Source organism: Micropterus salmoides, unplaced genomic scaffold (assembly GCF_014851395.1).
Source record: "Micropterus salmoides isolate LMB-PRFRI ecotype aquatic unplaced genomic scaffold, ASM1485139v1 Ms_hic_scaffold_6, whole genome shotgun sequence".
Taxonomy (NCBI): Eukaryota; Metazoa; Chordata; class Actinopteri; order Centrarchiformes; family Centrarchidae; genus Micropterus; species Micropterus salmoides.
Genome location: NW_024044348.1, coordinates 23,142,178 through 23,168,751, shown reverse-complemented (window position 1 = coordinate 23,168,751; position 26,574 = coordinate 23,142,178). Strand labels below are relative to the sequence as shown.

At 39.6% G+C, this 26,574-nt stretch overlaps 1 protein-coding gene across 1 annotated transcript in view; it reads left to right on the top strand.

Annotated features, from left to right (window-relative positions):
* Positions 1 to 16,166, top strand: part of spon1a (spondin 1a) — a 74,363-nt gene extending 58,197 nt beyond the window's left edge. The window contains exons 8-16 of the mRNA XM_038702011.1: positions 2,990 to 3,191; positions 5,059 to 5,199; positions 6,384 to 6,459; positions 6,571 to 6,753; positions 12,263 to 12,433; positions 12,573 to 12,740; positions 13,054 to 13,218; positions 14,881 to 15,147; positions 15,267 to 16,166. Coding sequence (XP_038557939.1) covers positions 2,990 to 3,191; positions 5,059 to 5,199; positions 6,384 to 6,459; positions 6,571 to 6,753; positions 12,263 to 12,433; positions 12,573 to 12,740; positions 13,054 to 13,218; positions 14,881 to 15,147; positions 15,267 to 15,430 — 1,537 coding nt within the window. The 3' untranslated portion in view covers positions 15,431 to 16,166. The remainder of the gene's footprint in view (positions 1 to 2,989; positions 3,192 to 5,058; positions 5,200 to 6,383; positions 6,460 to 6,570; positions 6,754 to 12,262; positions 12,434 to 12,572; positions 12,741 to 13,053; positions 13,219 to 14,880; positions 15,148 to 15,266) is intronic.
* The last annotated feature ends 10,408 nt before the right edge of the window (positions 16,167 to 26,574 follow it).

Genomic DNA, 26,574 nt, shown 5'->3' with positions numbered 1-26,574 from the left:
TGAATTTCTCTGTACCTTAGGAAATGAGGCAGAGGCTGAATTTGATTAATAATTAATTAATTAATTTTAGTCCACTAAACATAGGGAAAGTGAAGGTACTGTTTAAAGGGATAGTTTGAGTTTTTTGACGTGGGGCTGTATGAGGTACTTATCCTTAGTCATTACCTGCAGAGACAGCGGTCCGGAAGCTAAGCAATGTACTGATGTGGACAGGGTCAGCAGCAAAATGTGTTCAAAATCAATTCAAGTGTACGCTATATGTAAAATAATTTTAGAGCTTTAACTTGCCATCAGACAGCCATTTCATTTAGAGAACTACATTTTCTCAAAAACTATTCTGATAAAAAACTACTTCTGAATCTCTGTGTTGCGCCATATCCTCCCACTCTCTCTACGAAGTCACGCTACACACTACAGTATCTTCCTTCTGTTTTCTTACTGAATTTCTCTTCATTAGTCCACCCGCTCTCTATGCCACTTTTCCCCCTTTATATACTGCATTAAAATGGTTGCATCCATCACAGCTACAGTACCTCCATGACACTCAGCTGGCTCCTTGCTGTCTCCCCACTCCCACTCTTTCTTGCCAGCTGTCTTCCTAATAACTAGAGGACTACTTTGCTGTTCCACGGGCTACATTTGATTAGCAGCTAAAAAATAAGCTGGTTGTCAACGGAGCTTTTGAAGACAAGAAATATAGCTGTTAATGAGCTGCCTTCTTTATTTCTGTCACTCTCAAAACTACTTTTTGGGGTTGATAGCAGTGGTTTATGTGTGTATAGTATTGTATGGTAGCGTAGCGAGCCTTTTCCCTCTTCTGGGTTAGCTTCTGTTCAAACACGCATGTTTGCTTATTAGAAACATGTGAAACATAATATTGAGGTTTTCCATCGCTGCAATAATTTATTGATGATCAGACTGAGCTTTGACTGTTGCGTGAGCAAATCTGTCTGCAGGAAACCTTCAACAGCTTTCAACAGAATTGTTTAAATTTAAATGACTAAACAATTTCGATAAATGTTTTACTTTTAAATAAATAAATAAACCATTGATCTTTTAATTGATGTCATGGATATTCCACAATCCGTTAATTTATTGACCGCTAAATGGTTAAATGTCTGCTACAGTTACAGTTGTATTATTAGCTAGTAAGACCAGGATCACAAAGATCAAATAAAATAAAATTTCAGATTGCATAGTTTTGGAAACCTTTTCTGGCCATTACTTTTATAGGATTTTACAGAGGTGTCGTGCTCTGTGTCTCCTTTTCTGTCAATTGCACCTAACCTTTTTGTAGAACCCAGGTAGCTGTCTGAGAGACGCCTCAGACTTGCAATATTCACTGAGCAGAGACCCTGGAGAGTCGAGTCAAGTTGTGTGCTCTCGGGGGATAAGGGCTATTTCACAGCCTCAGAGGACATCATTAGTAGAGTGTGCAAGGGCAGGACTGAGTTGGCTGAAGTCAAATGGATTTATATGGGCATGGTGACAGGTGAAAGGGAATCACTGGCTAATGGTCTATGTTTCAACAAGAATCTCCCCACTCCTAATTAATCTTGGATTGGCTGGGAAAATTCTTGTAATTAGTTTAGCCGTCAATCATTGGTTAAGACAGATGGCTAGAAATGTGTGTGTGTGTGTGTGTGTGTGTGTGTGTGTGTGTGTGTGTGTGTTTGTGTGTGTTGTGCCGTAAGAGAGCAAGTGCGGTGTGGAGATAGATGTGGTTTTGAAAGGTGAGTGCAGAATAAATCAACTAAATATATACCAGTCACTATCTTGTCAATCACGTACCTTTCCTTTCTCTTTCTCGAAAAGGACAGCCACAGTTTCCCACTTCCAATCAAAGTGCTCCTTTAGTTTAGCAGCCATTTCACAATGTTACTTTTCCTCTTTGTGCTTTCACTTTCATCAATCTTTCTAAAAAGGTTGTGACATAGTTTAACAACTGCAGCCACTGACACAATTGTGCTGTCTAAGCCTCATGTCATATAGCTGTTGAATGCTAAACAAAGGTTCAATCTTAGATCTTTGTTTGATAACGTGTGTAGGTGTGAGGAGATGCCCCAAGCCAATGCTAAAGATCATGTCGGGGCCGACCCCGGCATTTTTTAATGGATCATTGGCTAAAATAAACCTGATCACGTGTGGATCCTTTTTTAACTTTATACTTATGTGTTTTGTCCACCTCAGCCTGCTAGTGTTGCAGCACTGCTCCCTTTTACAACAACCAGACTCCACAGTGTGAGCATTTTGTTTGTATATGCGAGTGAAAATTAGAGTGTAGAGAGAGTGTGAAAGTGAAAAATTTTGACAACTAATATGTTTTTTAGTCGCATTGTCCCAGTTAAACTCTCAATTAAATCATATCAGTAATTTAAGCTTATGAACTTAATATTTTTGAACCAGGACCTGCAGTATCTGGACCAAGTTGCTTGTGAAAAATAAATAAATAATAATGCCAAATTCTGTATCATTTGTGATTGAATACAGGTATGTATTTAATCAACATTCTGCTGCGGTGTATATATTTATTTTTATGATGTATGCTAAGTATATTGGGCAAAAACATTTGGTTCTACCTTATCTCTTTTGCAGGTTCTAACTTCAGTGTGCATTGGGCCTGGTATACTGCCAGGAAAATGTCACAACTTGTAAACTTGGGTATCAGAAACTTAGTCCTGTTATCCTAGTTTTCCTCTTGTGTTTACACTTTTTTGGCAACTTGCTAGTGACACAATTGGAAATGTATGACTTTACAAGTTCACAGGGAGCAACCAAACGCATCATTCAGTTTTGTTTTGTTCAGGCTGACGATCTAATTTATATTGGAGCAGGTGCAGCCTAGCCTCAGGTCTTCTATAGGACACACCTTTCGAGGTTCTCACTCGTCAGTTGACAAGCAGCTAACACCTCTCTTTCTGTCTCTAGCTTACTCACACTTCCAAATTGCCTTGAATCACTCAGACCTCATTCTCTCTCTCTTCCTCAGGCGGGCCGCCCCCTCAGCTGAATTCTCAGTGGACCGGACGCGTCACCTCATGTCCTATCTGACCATGATGGGGCCCAGTCCAGACTGGAATGTGGGTCTGTCTGCTGAGGACTTGTGTACCAAGGAGTGTGGTTGGGCCCAGAGGGTGGTCCAGGATCTGATCCCCTGGGATGCAGGCACTGACAGTGGTGTGACATATGAGGTCAGTAAAAACATTTAGATTAATTAGTAAAAAAATATAATTATTAACACATTATGCCACCTCACTGATTTACTCCCAAACATGCATTCAGACATAAAACAATCGGAGATGTTTTCTCACTCTGTGTCTGTGTTATTTTCACTTACAGATCTCTTTAAAATAGTGTGTGTGTGTGTGTGTGTGTGTGTGGGGGGGGGGGGGTCTCTATTATCATCATGCATCAAAAACAAAAGGGTCCCTCTGAATGTGTGACTCAACTCTGCGCCGCCTTTAACCCATGGATAACCTTCCTCCTCACTCTCATCACTAGCGTCTTTCCTTCACACTCGCATTTTGACCTTGTCATTATACCAACCTCTTCCTCTTCATCTGCCTGTCCGCTCACATTCGCAATTACTGCCTCTCTCACCTCATCACATACCGCCAGTCTGCAACAATTCAACTGTCATCACCCATCCAATTCTCCTTTAACAGCCTTGAACGTCTCCCACCCTCACCCTGAGTTGCTGTCCGCTACGTGTTCAGTGTCTGCAGTCGGCACTAATAGATTAAGCTGTGTGTGTGCGTGTTTGACCTAACTCGACATGACGACATGTGTGAAACCTGTGGCTTGTCCCTCGGAGCTCACAGAGGAACCCACTGAACTGTACTTTCTTGCTTGTTTTGGCTGGCCTCAAGAATAATTTCACACTTTCTTTCTCATTTTTCCTCTTTCCTACACACACACACACACACACACGCGCGCGCACACGCGCACACACACACACACACACACTCTTTTGTACACCACACCAGTCTTTGCGGCGTAAGGCAAAAATACCGCGTGATGTGAAGGGACAGGCGTTCTAAAAACAATGGGAAGTTAGTTATGTTAGTTATTGTAGTCTGACCCATTGATTTGGCCCGCTTATCAACGCGGTCAGCAGTTGGAGCTGCAGTAGTGGCCATGACATACAGCTTATAGAGAGGCAATAAAGGTTCTTCAAAACACCGCAATTAGCATAAAGAGTCTTAGTTCTCTGATTCATAACTCTGTCAAATCTGGACATGATACATACATATCTTTTTAGATTCAGTCTAACTTACTCTTTAATCTGGGATATGATCATCTCTGATGTCCATCAAGACTTCCACAAGTTTTGCACTGATAAAATCTCAAAGATGTTAAATGCCAACAAAATAAATATTTCAATATCTTTGTTAAAGTAACAACTTGCTCAAACTGTACTATCTTTTGGCAAGGAATAAGGACATCATTTCCCACAAGTATCATGTTAATGCTTTTCAGAATGATCAATGAAAGAAACCCTATCCAAAAATACATTGTGCAGCAGAGGAACAGAGGCTATTCTGGAAGTGGGGTGGGACTTTGGCTCTCTGTTACAAAATTGTTAAAGGCACAGGCCTGTGACGGAGTAATGAGATCCATCCTTTGTGCCATTACTTCTACTGTATCTTTTAATTAGTGGCCACTCATTACCCTTCTCCCTATCTCCCTCTCTCTCACAAACACAAACACAACTGTGCATTCCTGTTTTTTTTTTCCTGGGTGGCCTCAGTGGGGGGTGAAGGATGAGCTGGTCTTCTGCCTCCAGACAGCCTCTGGCGGTGATGCTTCTATCAACCCCATGCTGGCAGACCTTTACTGTTGACTAATAAGATCATCTCCCGCATAAACTACAGCCTTCCTCCACAGCTGCTCTCTGACTTTGTGACTTGTCCTTTGTGTAACTTTGAGTGACTTTGTGCTCATTGTACTTGCTAAATGTATTTTTCAAACAAATCCTGACAGTGTGTTATTTTTAAAATCCCCAAGACCCACGGCTTTGTCTTTCTCTGCTTCTGTTCCTCTGTGTGTTTCTTTTAGTCTCCCAACAAGCCCACTGTGCCCCAGGAAAAGATCCGTCCCCTGACCAGCTTGGATCATCCACAGAGCCCTTTCTATGACCCTGAAGGGGGCGCCATCACTCCTGTGGCCAGAGTGGTGGTGGAACGCATTGCCAGAAAGGTCTCTCTGTTTTCATATCAGTCGGCTGTTCTTGCAAATATATTAAGTGATACTTGGTAGCATTTGTAGCATAATGATCACAATTACATCATGGAAGCATATTTAAAAGATAAAGGTAAACATTCAGACCGTCATACACTGTTTGCGATATATAAGATATGATGATATCTGTTGTTTTTTCTCTTCATAGTCACTGATACCCTTGCTTTATTAGTATTTTGAGGTGATCCTCCAGTACTCCCAGTTTATCTCTCTGTGCACATCCTCTTCACATATACTTACTTAACTCTTAACACTCTTGATTCTACGCTGCACTGATAAATCAGCCAAATGAGATCAGTATAAAAATAGAAGCTGGCATCCTCTAATATCTGCCATCATGTTGCCATCATGTCTTTAAAAGCTTCAAAAGCAGAGACAGAGAAGAAGGGAGAGAGACATTTCCTCTTTCTTTATCACTGCTCAGCAGCTACGATGATGAGTTCAGTCCTGTCCATCAGTACAGGAATTGATCAGTGTTGGATGTACTTTCTGTTTTTATCGAGTTTCACAAGGTGAAAAATAAATCCTGTCTACAAGTTTGCTCCTTTCCAAATTGAATAAAAAATGAGAAGTAAGCTTAGTCAAATATAATTTATGTTACCAAATGTTATTAATGTTGGTAGTAGTAGTATTGCACTAAACAATTCTACTTCAAAGTAGATACAGTATAATTTATATAATTAGAAATGTAATATTTCTTCAATCAAAGTCATCTCATAGCACTGTGTAAGGGTGATATTTTGACCAATCACCACCAGTGTCAAAGTTAGCATTGTATGAAATCTGAACCTTTTATATTTATAATTTGATGGTGGGTGAAACACATTCCCTGGGAACTCTGGCTGCAAACCAGAAAGGGGTAAACAGTTAGCGGTCCTTCAGTGGCATCTAGAGGCCGCTGTGGGGATTTTGGAGAAATTCTTTAGCTTTATTCTGTGATCCTTTTGCCACACCCCATTTATAATAATTTACTTACACAAACAACACAGGCATGCATCCTTACTCAGTTACACCTGCAGAATTCATGGACATTCAGTCTTCCCGTGTACTGTGTGGATACCACAGTTAAAGGGAATTTGTAAGTTTAACAAACAGACGGACCTAATATGTTTCAACATTACTTTGTGTCTGTGTGTCCACAGGGCGAACAGTGTAACATTGTGCCAGATTATGTGGATGACATTGTAGCAGATATTGCACAGGAGGAGAAGGAGGAAGGTCTGGACCCTGCTCCCATTTCTCTCTCTGTCTCTCTCTTACACTAGATTAAAAACTTAGTTACCAGTGGTAGGCTATTATAGTATATTTATTCCCTTTACCATCTTGCAGATGATACTCCTGAGACGTGTATCTACTCCAACTGGTCTCCATGGTCCGCCTGCAGCTCAGCTACGTGTGAAAAGGGCAAGCGGATGAGGCAGAGGATGCTCAAGGCCCAGCTGGACCTCAGTGTACCCTGCCCACACACCCAGGATTTTGAGCCTTGCATGGGGCCTGGATGCAGTGACGAGGGTGAGTATTTATCTTAAGACTGAAGCGTTATTGTGTTCACAAGGAAAACAAAAATGTCCATCTAAATGATGACGTAATAGACACCTCAGCATCCACTAAGCACTTTTATGAGCATTATTAATCTCTTACATAATTTACTATAAAAGTGAGGGCATGTTTACAAAACTGTTTTTATTGTTATTAGGCGATCGATAATACCCAAGGTACCATTCTACAGCAGCAATGAAGTGAGAGCAGAAGAAGAGGCAATGATAGCACTTTGTTTATACAGCAGGTTTTAAAATTTTATAGCAAGACAAGTTAAATTACAGGAGGCCATTAAATATATTTTATAAGATGGTGAGAGTAATTTCACTCTTGGAATTATGTCTCCTGGTTGTTCAGGTTTTCTTTTTAATCCTCTCTCTTAATGCAGCTGTTGTTAACAATTGAACATACAATGCAAAACCTTCCACCTCTCTCTCTGCTTCTAGTATCACTCCGCTAAGACCCTACCACGAAACCCTCAAGAAGGCGCCAGTTGCCCTTCGAAACTTCATCCCGCATAGGGCTTGCTCGCCATGGCGAGAGTCTCGACAAAACCCCGGCCCCTCTCGCATCGACTCAAGTTTTCAAAGACGACCCTCTAATGTTTCTCTACCCAGGGCAGGGCGTCCCAGGCTTCAGAGGCAGCTGCAAAAACATCTAACAGTGGAATGAGAGGCTATTACACCACTGTCCCTCTCAAGTTTTTTCCCACTGTTTGTCATCATGCCTTTTTGCTGATCATTCATATCAGCGCCATGGTATTGAACATAATGAGCCTGAAGCTCTGTGTGGAGCCCGGACGTGTTCACACACGTGTTTTGTACTATACGTTGTTATTGGCAAAGAAGGGATGGACAGTTCTTTCATTGCTGGAGGTTGTTTCTCAGCCATTGTGTTGCAAAACTTCTGAAACCACAGGCTTTTGAGAATGACCATGACTGAATGAGAGCATGCGCGAGGCTATGCAGCATGTGCAGTAGGAGGAGCCAGAGGAACCTAATTTCACAGATTATCTGTCTCGTGTACTACTATCAGCATATAATGACAGTTTTAGCAAATATGACAAAAAGTAATTTTTACAAGAATTCCCTACTGCTGCTTTAATGTATCTTTTTGTCTCCCTATAATCACTTGGCATCAGTCAGTCTGACACCCTTTGTGTTCAACAATTTGATCTAATCTAATGACTAATAAAACATAATTACCTTTTACTACGTCTCCGCCTGCTGTCCAGATTAAAACAGCGAATCCGAAGATTTGTTTGAAAAGGCCACTGACCCCGTGGGCAAAAGCAGAGGACTTTATAAAACTATGACACAGACACTCACATTTGGCTTTCTGATTCAGTCTTATCAGTCATATGAAGCAAAAACACAATGCTACTGAAAGAGTTTTAGTTTCAGTATTTTTATTATATTATATTATTTTTTATGCTGTAAGTAACACCTGTAGGTTACTGTGCATGTCGTTGTATTTACTTTGCGACGACTCCCAGTCGGTTTTCCAGCATACTCTGGTGTTACTTTCACTAACTGTACCAGCTCGTTGTTGGTCAATACAAAAAAAATACCTGTGTGGTTCTTCGTCTGTATTACTTTCTTCTTTCGTCAAATCTTCTGCAACTGCGGAGTAGACCATCTGCTTCATGTGTACACCGGCAGGTGCATGTCCTGTGTACGTGAACCGCCACTACATGTGCGTTTTCAGTTGTTTTAATATAGACGGAGATCAACTCTGATACAAATGCTGCTGTGGACGAAGATCGTGGTGTTATAACACCTTTTTCCCTGTGATTCTCCCGTATTTTTCCGTTCTCACACGGTATCCCCCCGTTTAAATGTTTCCACGTAAATATCCCGTATTTTTAACCTTCATAAAATCAAATAAAAACTCGCGTGAAGTTAAAGTGTTTGCTAGTCTCTCCTCTGGTAAAGCTGGTGGTATAGGCCTATGTCAAAGATAGTGCTTCTTGCACAAGGATTTAAGAGAGTTTATCATCGACTCAGGATGGCTGTGCTCCTTTATCTCCTAATTATTTTGGCTACAGCCTTTTATGTTGTAGTTTTTATAGCTAAAGTAAATTTATAAAGATACTGTTTGTTCTGTTTTTGTAGTTTATTTCATAGGAAAGCTATATTTGTTAAGCTATAAGACGTTCACAGTAACCAGGCAAAGGCTGCTGTTTTAAGTCTCAAAGACAGAGGGAGTGGAATTTGTTGCCCATGTTTCCTGGCAATAAAATAAACAGTTGTCATTTCATGATACTTTATCATCTATTAATTTTAACACTTAATACATTGTTTTTAGGACTAATTAAATAAATATACTGTATAATGCTACATGATAAATCGGCGATCAGCCCAAAAAATCCTGATCGGATTGATTGGATTCCACTATGAGTATTTTTTCACACTTTTTACAGATACATTCTGTTACACAAAGAGCCAAAATATATTTTAGGTTTATTTCTTGAATATAAACAAAGTTAATTCAGTACAGTTGATGTATAGCAAGGAAACAAACCTTCAAGTTAAAAGAAAATAGTTTGTGCACTTAGTCAGGTATTGGTGGACATTTGCCAATTATAACATTGATTTGAAAGAATGTGGTGTATGTGGTGTAACAGCATAGTTTGCATCACCAAAATTAAATATTACTTAATCTGTTTATTGGTTAGCATGCATACATTTATGAACTACTGACCCCTGGCTGTTGGTTAGATTAGTAGCTGCTTCTTGTATTACTAGTAGTGATAAATTAACTGATTTCTACTTACTAATAATTATTTTCTATGTAAAAAAAACAACACAACACAAGCTTTCTGAAAATAGAAGTAGTTTTTGCCTGCATCGTTAGCTAAACTGGAATATTAATTTCTGATTGCACAAACATCATTCTTGCTGGTGGAGCCACTGACTTTTATACTTCTTACAAAAAGAAAATTGAAGCAGAGCTGCCAGTGAGATTAGAATTGTATGTTTTCACTAATCTGAAATAGCAGGCATAAATGAGAGTAGATGATCCCCTACATCTAAGACCTTTTCTTTTTTCTCTTCTCTCGTCTGTCTCCTACGTTTGACAACAAATGACTACACATTTATGTAGACAAGACAAAATCTGTTGTTTTTGTGTGGCATGGAACCTGAACATTTTTAATGAGCCTACATTAGCAGCATTCCCAGCGTCTTGTGGTTGTGAGTCTGTGTCGTTTCAAAAGTGTTCAAACATATGATGATTACAAGAGCATATGAAGCATTAGAGCATTAAAAATAAAGTAATGAGCTGATTGGATTCACTTAACACTATCAAAAACACTCTGCTATGATCCAGATTTACATTGAGTGAAAATAACAATTACAGAGAGATCACAGACATATTAAGCAGCCCATAAAATGCGCACACCTGTATGTCAAAAAGGGGGAAAAAGGAAATCTTGATTAACTTTTAGTCAAGCAAAAGTTATTCATAATGAAGGTAGGAGAATAGCACTGTTGTTGCATGGTGATTTTTTTTAGAAGTCACTTGAAAGCCTGGTTCTGTTCTTAGATGTAGAGGTAGACTGTTCCCAAAGGCAGCTTTACACTAGGTCTCTGATTTGCCTCTCACTTTTTGGTACAGTGAGCAGTAGAGAACAGAGAGAAAGATCTGATGTGTGTATCATATAAGCATTGTACTCAGGGGACAAGTCTGTGAATAGACAAGCAATTTGATCTATCCTAAAACTAAGTGGAAGACAGGACAAGAACTTAAGAACAGGGATGATGTGAGCTCTCTTTGGTCTTGTTAAAACTGTCAGCAGAATTTTTCACAAACTCTGACGCATTTATAGACATTTTGCAGAGCCAGGGAGAAATGCTGCAGTCAAGCCTACTTTCAATGAGAGCATCCACAAGCTTTTCTGTATCTCGGAGTGGTAATTTCTTTTAAGTTTAGAAATGACTGGTGTTTTAGTTTCTTATGTGTAACTGGAAATTTAAACCAGACTCAGCAATACACATAATAGCACCTTATTGTCTTTCCTGCACTGTAATTGGCTGAGATAGGATAGCTAATCGTAGGGACAGCTTTTTTCCTTGTGTTACCAAAAGCCAGAAGGCCTGTTTCAGTCCAGTTCAGTTAACGCTGTTTTATTTAGCACAACTTGTTGTTCTGTTCAGAAATGTTGTTCTGTTTCTTTTAAAAGTTTGCTTTAGGGTACTACTGCAACACTGTGTGCACTTATTAGGCAAGTGAATATTTTGAGCATATCATCATTTTTATGCATCATAATTTTCGTCTTTTCTTCTCCAGGAGCTTTTTGCACTCCAGTTGACTCTTAGCAATAAAAGTTTGATTGTCTGGTGGTCACACCTCAAAAGTTTAGCTATTTCAAAAGTGTTGCATCTGTCTGAAAGGCATTTTACAATTTTTGACTTTTCAGTTAAATCTTTTTGGCCCGCTTTGCCCTAGAAAAAGAAGCTGCTTCATAATTATGCACACCTTGATATATATATGTGTTGACCTCCTTAGGCCACACTCTCCCTCATTACACAAATACACATCAAATGTGCTTTAATCCACCAAGCATTCAACTTTTACTTAAGAAATAAGTAGCAAAGAAAACCAAGTTGCAATTGTCAATAAGATGTCATTGTATGCTTTAACCATAATCTGTAAGTCACTTAGAAGGGTATCTACATTTATTTTGTGTGAGAACAATTTATGTCATTGGTGTAATTTGGTTAGGAAGTCCATGCTAATATGGAGCTAAAATTAAAGTTACAGGAAACTTGATTCAGAATTGCACTTCTTGCATATATAGTCTAGGAATAGAGGTGGTGTACTGTGCAGAACATTCAGTTTCATCAAACAATGACAAAAAATTACCATTGGCCCTTTACAGTTAGATGCAAATAAAATCAGTGACGACCGTGGAAACACACAGTTCCACTCAACAACCCCAAAAATGTCAAAACAAGCTGTGCACTGTGCTGGGTGTACTTGTGCAGCAGAGAGAGAAAGAGAGAGAGACAAGTAATGATGCAACAAGCTGTTATACATTTCAGGTGTGCTTCAGCAGCAGGAACAGTAAAACATGTCTGTACACCCCCTGAACTGAACAGTGTACAGCTGAGGTTTTTTTTGTATACCTTTCTGACTGAAATGTGTCCTGCACACAAAGATTGATTTTCTTTGTGGAAGCTCTGTAGAAGTTTTATACAGAAGTCACCTCCTCTCAACACTAAGTAGACTGTGGACTGTCTAACAGTCACTCAAGTGGAGCTGTGCTCTCTATTTGGACCTATTTTTCTCTGTGACGAAACACGGCCAAATGGGCTTAATTCAGCAATTGGTGACAACTTACATAACTGACACCGATTAAGATACAAATTCACGATTTTGAGTTTCCTGTGCCTTTAAATCATTTTGTCAGAAGCCAAAATTCCTGACCTCTCTCTTGAAGCTCGCTTAACACTTTCCTCCATGTTCTCTGACTCTTTAGATGCTTCCACCTGCATGATGTCAGAGTGGATCACCTGGTCTCCCTGTAGTCTGTCCTGTGGGATGGGCACACGTTCCCGGGAGCGTTATGTGAAGCAGTTCCCTGATGATGGCTCAGTCTGCACCCTGCCCACAGAGGAGACTGAAAACTGTGTGGTCAACGAGGACTGCTGTGAGCTTTCCCCCTTCCTTTCCATGCGTCAGACTTCTCTGTTGACACATGACGCACCAAGTGTATCTGTCCATACTATAGAACCAATGTAAGTTGTGCTGTGGGTTTACTGTGCCTTGTCTTTCCCTTTTGGCCTTAGCTCCCAGCAGTTGCCTGGTTACAGAGTGGGCTGAATGGGATGTCTGCAGTGCCACTTGTGGTGTGGGCATGAAGAGGAGAGAGCGCATGGTGAAGATGCCTCCTGCAGATGGCTCCATTTGTGGGGCAGAGGTGCTAGAAGTGGAGAAGTGCATGATGCCAGAATGTCGTGAGTAACAACATTTTCAGGACCACAATCCTGACACTTCCTACACTTCAAATCTGGTGCAAATTGTCTCATTAAGCCACAAGGGGCCACAAGCCTAACTGCAGCCGAACAAAAGCAAAACAATGAATTCAGAAGAGCTAAAACATTCTAATCACCTTTTGGCTCCTTGTCCCTTCATGATTAAATTGCTAGAGTCTTGCTTTCTTTCAAAAATGTAATCTGTAGTATTCAAATTACAATATTCCGCACAAGTATGGGTTTGATATTGAATGTCCACATGTGAACCCTGGGTGTATGTGGTACTTGTGTCCAGACACAATCCCTTGCATGCTGACTCCATGGTCCGACTGGAGTGACTGCAGTGTGACGTGCGGGAAGGGTTTGAGGACACGACAACGCATGCTGAAGTCCCCTGTGGAGCTGGGAGAGTGTACAGAAGATTTAGAACAGGTGGAGAAGTGTATGCTACCAGAGTGCCGTAAGTAATAAACAACTTTATCTATACACCCACATATACGTGTAATTTATGGAAATTAATGATTATTTCATTTTTGTTATGCAACCTGGTGCCTTGATGCAGATACCTACACTTCTGATGGAAGTTACTTCACAGTGCAGAGAAAGGACTACCTATGTACTTATTCCAAATGTGCAGTAATTTGGTGCTTCTGCTGATCTATGTGAGAGGTAACAGATAAGTTGTGCCTTGACAGATATACAAGCTTCTTCAGTTCTAACTAACTGGCAGGGAGTTCCTGTGGGGTCGTTATCAAGGTGCAAGAAACCACTTGGTTCTTAGTGCTCCTAGCTGTTGTAACGACAGTCGTTATGGTTAGTCACTTGAGGCGAAGTGTGAACTCCCGTCGTTGGCATTGTCACATGAGGCCAAAACGTGTTTCTTCAATCTCCTGGGAAGGGATGAAAGGACAGCACTGAGAATCCAGAATACAAGCGTCTCTTATCCTTCAAATGAAAGTAAACTGCTGAGTCTTGTCCTAAGGAGTTGGCCCTTCTGAGTTGAGCCATGTGTTTGTGTAGTGGTTGTTTAGTTTCCCCAATAAACAGGCATGTACATTTCTCACTGCAGTGGACAGCGTACACTAGATTTCTTTTCTTGTGTTTGGGTGTGTGTTTTAATTAACGCTATGGGCACTGCTGAGAGTTCAGTTGTGTGTAAACTTGGCAAAGAAACATCACAGTTTTTTGTTAAAGTTTGGCGTTGTGCACATTCTATCACTCTGCAATTCTGACATCCCACTTTGACTGGAATGCAGCACAAGTTTTGGTCTGTGTGTGTGAGTTTCCTTTATATTCCTGTGTGGAGGTTCATGTCATGGCACAATCCAAAAAAGCCAAACTGTTGTTGCTGACATCCTCTTCTTGATGTTACATATATAAAATAATAATAATAAAGTGTTGATTCTACATCATCAGTGCAACTTGTTCTTCTGAGTGATGACTGCTTAAACAAAGAATTATATAGATGTGTCATGTTCTGTTAATATTGATGTATATTACATTGAATGGTTATGTTGCTAGGGGATGCTGATAATAGTCAATGTGCTTTATACTATCTATGGGCCTTGTGTGGCTATGGTTGTGCATTGGTGTAAGCCATCCTGTGCATGTGTTCAGGCCTACTGCTGTAGTTTTCTAGGCTATCTTGTATGTTTCTTGTGTATTGTCTTGTGTTTTTATTTTTGCTGCAGCACAAACTGCCCACTTGGGTCAAATAATAAAATTGAATTGAATAGGATTTACTGTATGTGTTTTTTTCATGTGAATTCCTGTTAGTTTGCAGCAGTGGCAAGGATGCCACAACTGAGCCATGTGGTTATGTGAAAACAAATCACACCCTCTGGCAAACCATAAAAGTATTCTCTGTGGTGCCACTGAATAAATTTATGATAAAACGCAGTGTATTCCATAGGCAGGGATTCATGACTTACAGTACACAGAACATTGAATCAAAAAGCCATATACCTTAGTGTGATTCATTAAGGTGTGTCATCTGTATCATTTGTTTTAGGTTATAGTTCTTCCCGATCTATCGTCCTCCTCAGTTCTCACACCAGCTTTCAGCTGTACTCACAACGTCCTCTAAACCTAATCTAATCTATTTCTAATTCTTTCTCCTCAGCCATAGACTGTGTCATGTCAGAGTGGACTGAGTGGTCGGAGTGCAATAAGTCCTGTGGGAAGGGTCATACAATCCGGACCCGCATGGTGAAGCTGGAACCTCAGTTTGGAGGAGACAACTGTCCTGAAACAATCCAGAGGAAGAAGTGTAAGATTAGGAAGTGCAACCGAGGACAAGCCAACAGCGATGAGAAGAAAAAACGCAAGGAACAGCGTGAAAAGAAGAGGAGCAAACAGGGCAGAGCTGAGGTCACCTCTGAGCATCCAGGTTGGTATCTCTCATCACAATCAGAACTAAAACACAACATGGAAAATTTGAAAAAAAATCTCAGACAAGCACATATAATTCTGACAGTCTCTTACTTTTTTTTTGACTTTTGTCTGTAGGGTGTAAAATGAGGCCGTGGTCGAGTTGGACAGAATGTACCAAGCTGTGCGGTGGAGGTATTCAAGAACGGCTCATGACAGTAAAGCAGAGGTTTAAGACGGCCCAGCTGTCCAGCTGCAAGGACAGGAAGGAGATCAGGGCTTGTAACGTGCACCCCTGCTAGGAAGGAGTAGGGGAAGGGGGGTGGTGTGGACAGGAGTGGGGCTGGGAACAGGACGGGGCACACTGTTGTACAATGATCCAGTGTACTCTGCTTGGGGCTGAAATGGCACATACTGGAATCTGTGTTGGTTAAATCCAGAGCTCAGGTCAGTTGTCATCACGAGAAGATGAACTTAAAGATCTCACTGGAAAACTCTGGATTTAAACTAGGCTGATTCTTCTGTGCTTTCAAACTAGCTCTGAGACACATACGACTCTTTTGCAAGGTTACTGTAAACTCGTTGTGGTATAATATATCTTGAAAAATATAATTATGAAATATAAATTGATTTAATAATAACATAAAGAACTGTTATATCGTGTGGTATCCTTAAGTAGTACAGTATATTCCAGACTTTAAAGCACAGGTGCCCAGCCATTCCAGTGTTTTATATGCCTTCAATTGTTCAGTTGTTTCTAGGACACAAAATGCCCAGTTGACTTTTTACCCGGCTATATTGTTGTACATGTAGATGCACCAAGATTGAGATCTATATGATTTTGAGCATTATTAGAAGATTTTGTTATTTTTTTGCCGTGGAATTTTTTGATAAGAATGTGTCCCAAGATTCTTACCAAAGTCTTGTGTAGATGTTTTGTAGATCTCTTCCCCTCCTTTTCTTTATCACTGTCCCTCTAACATGTTAATATTTTGGAATAATATCACCTTTACAATAAAAGTAAATGTGACAACTTGTCACCTGGATCTGTCTATTTATTTGGGGGATGAAGGCGTAATGTTGGCAGTTGATGTTTACTCTTTTGCTACCACTAGATGGCGATAACTAGCTTTAAACCTCTGCCTCTCATAAGCAGAATGGTCACTCCTGAGGCTGGCTGCTGGAATGTCATGCTGTAGCAACTGACTTATCCCTTAGCCCCTCATAACGCTCTCCATAGTTATAATGACTGGAAGATAAATTAAAGAGCAGTATTTTACTAATTTTTGTATTGAACAAATAATACTTGAACCTGATAATATTTTGCACTTTATAAGTCATGGAGTAGCAAACTGAATAACATCTAGTCACAGGTAATGGAACATGAAAATAATTTGACAGTAATGTATTTTATTGCTCTACAGAGGTTGTACTCTCACTTTAAAGGAACATGGAGGTTGGCGTGCAGTGAGTTTTTATGTGCATGTGCTGGCTGAAATGTTGAAAGAATCTGCCCCCCTACTCTCTGGTGTAATTGGTGGGGGGAGGGGATGGCGTCAGGCTTTCCTCACGGTGGAACTCTGGGAACAGGGGTGAAAAATTCAATACACACATTCACAATGCCATTCCTGTTTCCATGCCAACGCAACCACACATGGGGGAAGCCTACACATATCACAGGCAATGGATACATGGAGAGGGAATTATTGTGGCTGTGATTGAGCTGTTAAAACAGAATTCGCTGTGGATACTGTGACAAGAGGTGCATGGGTTAACAGAAGAGAAATGGACGTGTTATCTTTGTGGGAATCACTCCAGACCTCATCCAGTCTAGTGCAGTGCAGGCTGGTAGCCCAGCTGCAGCTCTAAGATCAGACTGGAAATCAACTCAAAGATGTCAGTAGACCTTCCATGACTGAAAGATTATAATGAGTTTCTTCTGTCTGTAAACACATTGATGAATATTTATATTCTGGGGGCAGGCCACACTGCTGACATAAAAACTGAACTCTCCTACCTCTTTTTCATTTAGCCTGTTTCTCACTGCGCTTCTAAGCTTTCAATAACTGTGAGGAAAACTGAGCTCCAATGATGGTGGGGATAGAAGTACTCAGCTGAAACATCACCTTTTTGAGAGAATGGTTTTATTTTTGTGCTCTAATATTCATGTTGTAGGTTACTGCAACACCCTATCCTTATATCCACGCCTCAGGTACAGCACTGTGGTAAAAGCAGTGTACAGTGGGTTTAAGTGTAAGAGATCATCTGTCTTGGCCTCTGATTTATTATGTATGAAGTAATTTCAGATTTTGCATCTTGGTCAAACCGTTACCTTTCAGCCAGAGATAGCCTACTGATCTGAAAATTGAAGACCACTCTGTGTTCCAAATCTGTAGCAAAGATGCAATTCCTTTAATTATAATTTGATATAAATAGACTATAAATAGATACACTTGCAAGAGGGACAGGGTCTTTTGACAAATAAACTACGCTTTAGATGTCTAGATGACATTTTCACATTAGGTGACTTAGACTAAGAGTCTACAGCCACGCTAACAACACTGCACAGTGGTTCTTTGAGCTTAATGCTGATTTTAGCAAGCCAACATGCTGATTGTTAGCATGTTTACCATGGTCTCTGTCTCAGTGTTGGAAAGTAACAAAGTAGGGGAGACCGGGTATGGTTGTAACACTTTTTGCTTCAGTAACTATAACTCACTGAATTTTTTAGCTAGAGTTCTCAAATTTTTATACAAAGTACCCACATATGTTCACCACAAATGGCACCAATTCAATCCTCTACAAGAATATCACAGACCTTGTGAGTTGATGTCAAATGCATTGTGTTCCCTTGTTACAACCTACCCCAATAGCGGGGCTGTAACTCATGCTGGGGTAAGTTGTAACAATCACACAAAAGAATCAAAAATAGATGCCACACTATATGATAAGCTTCCAAAACAGGTAGTGATATCAAAGAACAATGTTTCACTCTTGCTGTAACAGACTGTCTGATGACTCACGTACATGAACAGTATGTGTATGTAAATTTATCTATAAAATAAACTTACTTAAAAGTATACTTAAAAAATACTACTAAAATGTTCCTAATTAAATAGCATATCTGTACATCCTTAGGTCTAACTAAAAATAGGTGTATGTGTGTGTGTGTTTCAATGTGTGTATATTCTTATTCAGAGTCACAGTCAGTGCTTGAAGTGGGCCGGTATTCACCGGTACGTATACCAACACTTTGGCGTACCGGGACTTCTCACAAGGTGCCCATACACATTTCAACCGAGTATAGAAAAGGTCTAGTGACGATTCACACGCCAACATGTGTACAACATGTGAATGGGGAGTACTGGTCACAGTGCTGACAAATTAATGCTGGTAACCCTGGAGTGCTGGTAACCCTGGAGTGCAGGTTTGGTGGGCCCAGACTGCAAAGGGCACTCTGAAAAATATTAAAATCAAAGAAATGGTTGGAACACTTTTAAAAGAAGTGTTACAACCCACCCCACCCCTGTCAGCCTGTGTTTAGCTAGCAGTATTACCATAGTGGTTTAAATTAGAAAGGAAAAAATGCATCACATGTTGCCTGAGAAACTATATTTCAATCTAATATAAGTCAAACAATTATATCTGCAATAGTATAGATACTAAACAAAATATAGTCTAGGTCACAAAATTTACTTACCTCAAAATCATTTTTTTCTCTAGATATATTCTGAATGCACCTCTTAGTAGTTAAATGCTGAAATGATCACCTAACTCCTATCTTATCTCTATTTTGTGGAATTGGTGTTGTTACAACTCTCCCCATGTTACAACCATACCCGGTCTCCACTACAAATACTTTGTTACTGTACTTAAGTGGTTTTTTTCGATATCTGTACTTTACTTGAGTATTCTTAGTTGTTGCAACTTTTTACTTTAAGTCCAATATCGACTTTTTACTCGGTTACATTCTGCAGGAGACTTTGTTACATTGGTAGGCTACTAGAAGCCTATGCACCGCACCAGAGTGAGCAGCATTGAAAAACAAATGTAAAACTGATAAAGCTGACTCGGCGCAAATCAACTTCAGCCAGCCGGCATACGCAGTGACAGTCAGAGTTGGATGGCCCCACCTCACTTTCCTGTCAAAGGTGAACGCGAATGTTTACAACTTTGATGAGAAGATGAAGAGGGACTATCCTAGGCACCAGAAGAGAAAAACTCAATGAGAGTGAAGTGCGGGAACAGCAGTCAGGTAAACTTGTGTTCTCTCCTCTCCAAGTCAGCAGATCACACTTAGCCTAATGTGCAGCTGCAGTGAATCTTTCTGTCTGTCCGTCCTGCTAACCAGCTGAGCAGCGCAGCTCTGTCATGTCTTGGTTGCTGTGACAGAACAATATTGAGTGAAATATAACTCTTTTTTACGTTTGTTGACGGTGTTTATAAACTGTATGTCGGGCAAGATGGCCACGTTGCGCATGGAAATGCGTTCATATGATCATCCAAATTAAACTCACGCATTCAAGCAAGAAACATCTGTGGGACCAGTCCAGACAGGATGTGATGGCACTCCTCATATATCATTTGACTATTAAAATGTTGATAAGCTGGACAGACTGCGATATGGATGCACATCTCAGTTAATAATAAGCATCACCCCATTGAGCCTAGTCATTTTATAAATAGTATTTTATATTTGAAAATGTATTGAAGGAAACCTGGAGGAGCCACTTTGAATGGGTCTGATATATAGAAAATATCTATAATTTACAGGGGCTATGCTGAAGTTTGTCAGTAGAGTACATGCTGGATCATCAGCTAGTACAAGAACAGACTCCAGCCAGTTAGCCAATATAAACACAGCTGATCCACATCCAGCCTCAGCCAGTACCAGCACAGCCAGAGATGTGCAGCCAGCTTAGACCCTAATGGAACAGTTGCTGCTCCACCAAATGACCCAGCAGATTGGCCCCCAGTCTTAACAGACTTCATGAGGTCTGAGTTAATGTGCAAAGGTCCATTCAAACCAGCACTAGATTTTTTTAGTAGAGGTTTCTATTCAGGCTTCTTACAGAGGAAGGATTGCAGTGAGAGCATTGTGGTGTCAGGTGTGACTGTGCAGCAGATCGGCTCTGTTTTTGCAGTGTAAGTCGCAGCCAGTTTATGACTGAGCGGAAAAGTAGCTGGTAGAGTTTTGGAATATAAACATCTAAAAACTGAAGCCAACCTTGCTCTGTTTGGGACTATGCGTTGCACTTACACCTATGAGAGGTTCTGAAGTAAACGTGTGTGGATTTTTGCTGAGATTGTGAATTGAGAAGTGTTTCAGTTAGTTTTGGTTTCCGCCTACTTGTCTCATCCTAACATACCCAAAGTATCAAATGGGGTTCTGTGTCTGTCAGGGGATACAACCACACCAGCAAAGCAATAATGCAGACCTATGCTCCACATATCCAGGAGATATCCACTTGTCCTCTTGCGACTCAGTTTTCCTTATTGTGATTCACTATGACTAATGGATTCTGTTGGGCCCCATTTGATCTCTGTTTTTAACAGCTCCCTATCTACTGGCTGTGTCTGTGATTATTTGGCTTGCATGAACCCACTTTTAAAGAAACCTGGTTTAGATCCGTCCCTCCATCAAAATGTTAGAGCAATTTCAAAACTGCCTTTTATTGCAAAGATTCTAGAAAGAATTGTGTCCAAACAGCTGCTCACTGTACTGGAAAATAACAAAATATTTGAAAAGTTTCAGTCTGGTTTCAGGAAGTACCACAGCACTGAGACTACCCTGCTTAAAGTCACCAATGACCTTTTAATGTCTGCTGATGAAGGTATGTGCTCAGTCCTGGTACTCCTGGACTTTAACGCTGCTTTTGACACCATTGATCACAACATCATGTTAGACAGATTGAGGCACTGGGTGGGGATCTCTGGTATGGCCCTAGAATGGTTTTCATCCTACCTGTCAAATAGGAAGTTTTGCGTGTCTGTAAACAACTATGTCTCCTCGTTCTGTCCAGTTAAATACGGTGTGCCTCAGGGGTCGGTCATAGGACCCATTTTGTTTTCCTTGTATCTGCTTCCCCTTGGACATATTATCCATAAACATGGCATTTCTTTTCATATTTATGCTGATGACACACAAATGTACTTGCCCGTCAGATCCACAGACCCTTGAATGCTGAGTTCACTTACCGACTGCCTTTGTGAAGTTAAAAAATGGATGTCAAATAATTTCCTCCAGCTGAACTCAGACAAAACAGAAATCCTGGTCATCGGGTCCCAGCAGATGGTAGTATTTGTTTTGCTAGGTTCCCTAGTAAATCACATTAAGCCTGTTGCAAAGAACCTTGGTGTCTGGTTTGATAGTAATTTAAATTTGTTCATGTTTTTATCAACTTAGAAATATAGCAAAAATTCGATCTATGTTAACTTTTAAGGACACCGAGACCATTTTACACGCCTTCATCTCATCACGCCTGGATTATTGCAACAGTCTTTTCACTTTTTTAACCCAAAAATCTACTGATCGACTCCAGACTGTCCAGAACTCAGCTGCCAGGCTTTTAACCAGAGAAAAGAAATATGACCACATTACCCCTATTTTAGCTTCACTACACTGGCTCCCAGTATGTTTTAGAATTGACTTTTAATTTTATTGATCACTTTTAAAGCTTTCCATGGCCTCTCGCCTTGTTATATTTCTGACCTTTTAGTCCCATACGCACCAGCACGCACCTTAAGATCCTCGGGCAGAGGTCTGTTGTCTGTTCCAGAGTCTCGACTGAAAACTAAAGGGGACAGAGCGTTTGCTATCAGGGCCTCGAGGCTCTGGAACAGCCTGCCCAAGGAAATCAGGTCGGCTGAGTCAGTGAACTCTTTTAAGTCCCTTCTTAAAACATACTTTTATAGGAGAGCCTTTCCCGATTTTATTTTACTTTATTTTATCCCTTTTATTTTATTCTATTTTACTTATTTTATATTTATCTTAAACGTGTATTTTAGTCTTTTCAATGTTTTCTTGCTTTTATCTTGTATTGTTTTTGTATTATTGTCTCTTGGGTATTATTGTCTTTACACTTGTTAAAGCACTTTGTAACTTGTTTTTGAAAAGTGATCTACAAATAAAGATTATTATTATTATTATTATTATAATGCTGTATTCAAATCTGTCTTGAGTGAATTTAAAAACACAGATTACGTTTTGTAAGATCAATAGATTTTGATCTGTAGTTCTTTTACTTTTGATTGCTTAAGTATTTTTAAAAACAGGTATTTTTTTACTTTTACTTGAGTAGGTTTATACTGGATGACTTTTACTTTTACTTGAGTAACATTTTTCATGTGGTATCTGTACTTTTACTTAAGTATGAAAATTGAGTAATTCTTCCACCACTGCCCTGTCTTGGCGTGTTAGCGTTCAGCTTTCCATTCAACACAGTCTCCCCCATGAAACTGATTGGCAAACTTAGTACCCCACTTCAACTGGATATTGGACTTCAAACAGACCCCATATAGGTTGGATTGGCACCACTCCTCCTGCACCCTAGTGCTCAACACCAGAGCCCCATAGGGAGTGAGAATTCTGTTTGTTTGTGAAGTTTGAGAACGACAACACTATATTATCGGCTGAATTTAAAATAACGATGGGACAATTTTGCAGAGTGGTGCACAGAGAACAACCTACTCAACATCAGCAAAACCAAGGAGCTGATGGTTGATTTTAGGAAAAAGGAGACAAAAACACACACAGATGGTGCAGGTGAACAGTTTTAGGTTCCTGGAAATAAAGATCAAAGAGAACCCGACATGGGAAAGGGAGCTCAGAAACAACTGTATGTCTAAAGGAAACTTAAGGAGGCAAATTTTTACAGAGGAGCAATAGAAAGCATCCTGACTGGAAACATCACAAACTGGCATGCAGCAAGTGATTAAAAAACGCTCAGAACATCATTGGTACCATCTACCGAGCATCAGTGATATTGGTGAGATGAGGTGCTTGCGTAGAGCCCAAAGGATACTAAAGGACAGAACAGCTTTTCCCCCAGGCTATGACACTCTTAAATTCAATTCATCCTTAAAACTGCTTCATGCAATATAGTTTATTTCTCTTTACCATTTTATAATTTTTGTACATATTGTCTGCTTTGTAGCAGAAGGGAACTACAAAGTGCATTTAATTTTACAACCCTGTTGTAATATGACGATTAAATGTGCCATGTACCTTACCTTGTATATCTAACATGCCGTCTGTGTGTATGTAACGCACTACTTAGTTCCCAGCTCATTTGGTACACCGGGTTAAAACGAATGCAGTTTAGCGCAATTTCCCTGCAATAAACCTTAACTTCAAACTTGAAGGTTATGATGTTTTTGTTCAAACTGGTGGAGTTGTGATCATTTTAGAGGCTGTAGTTTTTATTGCTGTTGAGATTGACTGCTTTATAGAGGTATTTCTGATTTCTAATATTTTGTCCACCAATTTATATTAAATACGATAATGGTTGAGCCTTTTTCATTGTTTAAGTTCCCCTGCCCTCTATGCCACAAAGCACTCCTGCTGTTTTAATCATCTGATATTTTACCTACACCTCCTATCAGACACACACAGCTGTCCCAGGAGGAGAGAAGATGTGTCTGAAGTCCATGTCCTGAGGTTTCTTTGAAAAGTTTGTTCACAAAAGTGTTTGTGGAGTTTTTTCTTGTCCTTTTCGAGAGACTATTTCTGTTGTGGGTTTGAGACACTGTATATGATGTTGGGCTTTACAAATCTACCTGACTTGACTTGACTATAGTGTATTGGCTTTGGATTGCAGCTGACAAGAGCAGGAGCATAAAAGTTGTTTGTGATGATTGCTGGAACATAGTCTCTTTTTGCATCTTTCTTTATACAGTCTATGGTTTGACACATTAACTACAAATGTGTAAATCTAAGACCACCATTTTTGAAAACACTGGGGTTTAGGGTTTTAGTTTCATTCAGCTTCTGATCTCTGATTTTTTGGTGGGATTTACTCTTTTTTTAGAGCAATTAGAGAAGATTAGAGAAAACATTCGGCCAAAGCAGATCGTCTTGAACAAGGAGTGAGAAAGAAAATACACAATCTCTGACCCCATGGTGGTAAAGTGAATATGATCAAACTCAAATGTGTTTTCTTCCTAAACAGCATCTCTGCCTTGTAGCAATATCTGTATGATGTTTAGATAAAATCGTGCCAAAAGTTATATTACTTATATTATATTTATATTTGCCATTTTGTTTGTCGGTAAACATGCTCTCCTAGAAGTTTACAAGCTCACATTATCTTTTAATTAATTAAATTGTCCACTCATCAGCATAATTACTGTTATACCTCATATACCAATTTAAGAATTTAAGTTTTTTAATATGATATAATCGCCTCCTTTCCCCTTTGGTAATCTACATAATAATATACATGTTAATGAAGCTTAATATATCACCAATATCTTTTCATTTTAATAATATATATTTTATTTCATGAATAATTTTACATACAAACAAAGCCTAGTCTTCAGATTGTTGCATGACAGATATGCAGGCATTCCCCATACTGGTATGGCATCTTTTGTTTCCCTTTAATTTATTCAGAGTGACAGAAGGAAGCCTCAACTGAATGGGGTTTGGTTATATAAAGTGGATTATTATTGTTTTCTTTCATCTTGACAGCAGACATTTTGTTTGGCTTTGTAAAGGCAGGCAGGCATGAGAGGAAAAAGCTGCGTAGAACTAGGATGGTGGGTGATTGAGTTGGCAAATTCTGCTTGCTTTGGTTTGATTTGCCTCTGAACCTTTTTAATGTGACAAGTTCCATCTATTGATTGCCAAAACATACTGAAGAAAGGGAGCGGTAAATGCAGCAGCCCTTCAGTTTTTGAAATAAGGAAGGAAATACAAGCACAGTGTAGCTTGCCTTTTTATTGGCCTTGCAGGGAGTCCACCTGGACAGAGAGACAGAGGAAATATAGGATTTCATAAACTAATAAACCTCAGAGAGAAAATCAATATGGTGGCAAGCCCTGCAAAGGCTCTTTCCCACAAATTTATAGACCACAACAACAGTCAATGTCCTGAGTTTATGACCTGTTCAGAGTTAGAACAGGAAGAATCTGTGAAATGTCAGTTAGCATTAGAGAATATTCAGAACATTTAGTTAAATAAACAATTACAGTCTGTAAGGCAGAGCTGGGATATTTCTGTGTGAAGTTTGCAGCCCCAGTGCAGCAGATAGCCTCCCAGAGGGTATGGCTCATTATCTGCCTCCAGTGTTATGCATGTTTAATTTTAAAACTGAAATGGCTAGTCTGCTTATTGTCTTGTTCGTTTTTTTGTTGTTGTTTTTTTGTCTCTCTTTAATTTACTGTCACCACTTTCTGGTGCTGGCAAAGACTAGAAAAAGCATTTTATAGTGATAGCACAAGATGATTTTCCTGTCATGTTATCTTCCTGTTGCTGGGGAAACACAATTTGCAGGGATTCAGAGGGCACTAATCTGAAATTGAATGGCATTCCACAGCAAGGCTATAGAGAGTCACTGTGAGGCTTATGGAGTCTGATTGTCATTGTAAATTAAAGCTTGAGTGGGTGACAACACAAATGTAATAATATCATTTTTGTCAGACATGCTAAGAAATTGTAGGTATTATAATCCCAAATTATATCAGAAATTATAATCTCTGCTACTACTTTTTAGAATTTTAGAATAGCCCTAATGCCCCATAAGACATACTGAAAACTTACGTAGGTGGATAGATTTTTACCCATTGCATGACAGAATCTGTATTAGCTTGAGTGTGTCATATGCTGCATTGCCAGATTTCTTCTGCACTGATGGGACTCACGTCGTTTAAACGTTTAAAAATTCACTTCTTAGGTTAGCTTTTCAATAATTCCACAGGGGTGCAACGGGTATCATCTGGTTGCTGAATGCTTTCTATGGTCTTTTGTGTGTTACGTTTGCATGTGGGTGTATTTGTATGACCTTTTAAATGTTATTCTCTTGTATGAGCCTTGCGTTTTTATGTTTATGCTTGATACTATGTACAGCACTTTCTGACCTGTGTGAAAAAATTTGTGCTATATAAATAATAAGTTTTACATACTGACCCTTATACTATACCATGCATGTGCACACACACAGATGGCCTATGTATAAACAATGTACGCTGTGGTGGCTAAAATTCCGCAAAAATCAAAATTAAAAATGGAAATACAAACTTTCAACAACATACAGAAAGAGGGGGTTAAAATCAGGTGTAGTTTCAGTTTATTTGTTACATGTAATCCTCTTAGGTACAATCACATTTAAAAGCAGTCCCAACAATTCATTCAATCCTTGTAGATCAAATAGAGTTTAAATAGGAAAAGGAAAAACAATAAATACATGTGTATGGGGGGGCAGTCTTATGTAGTGTCATTTCCAAG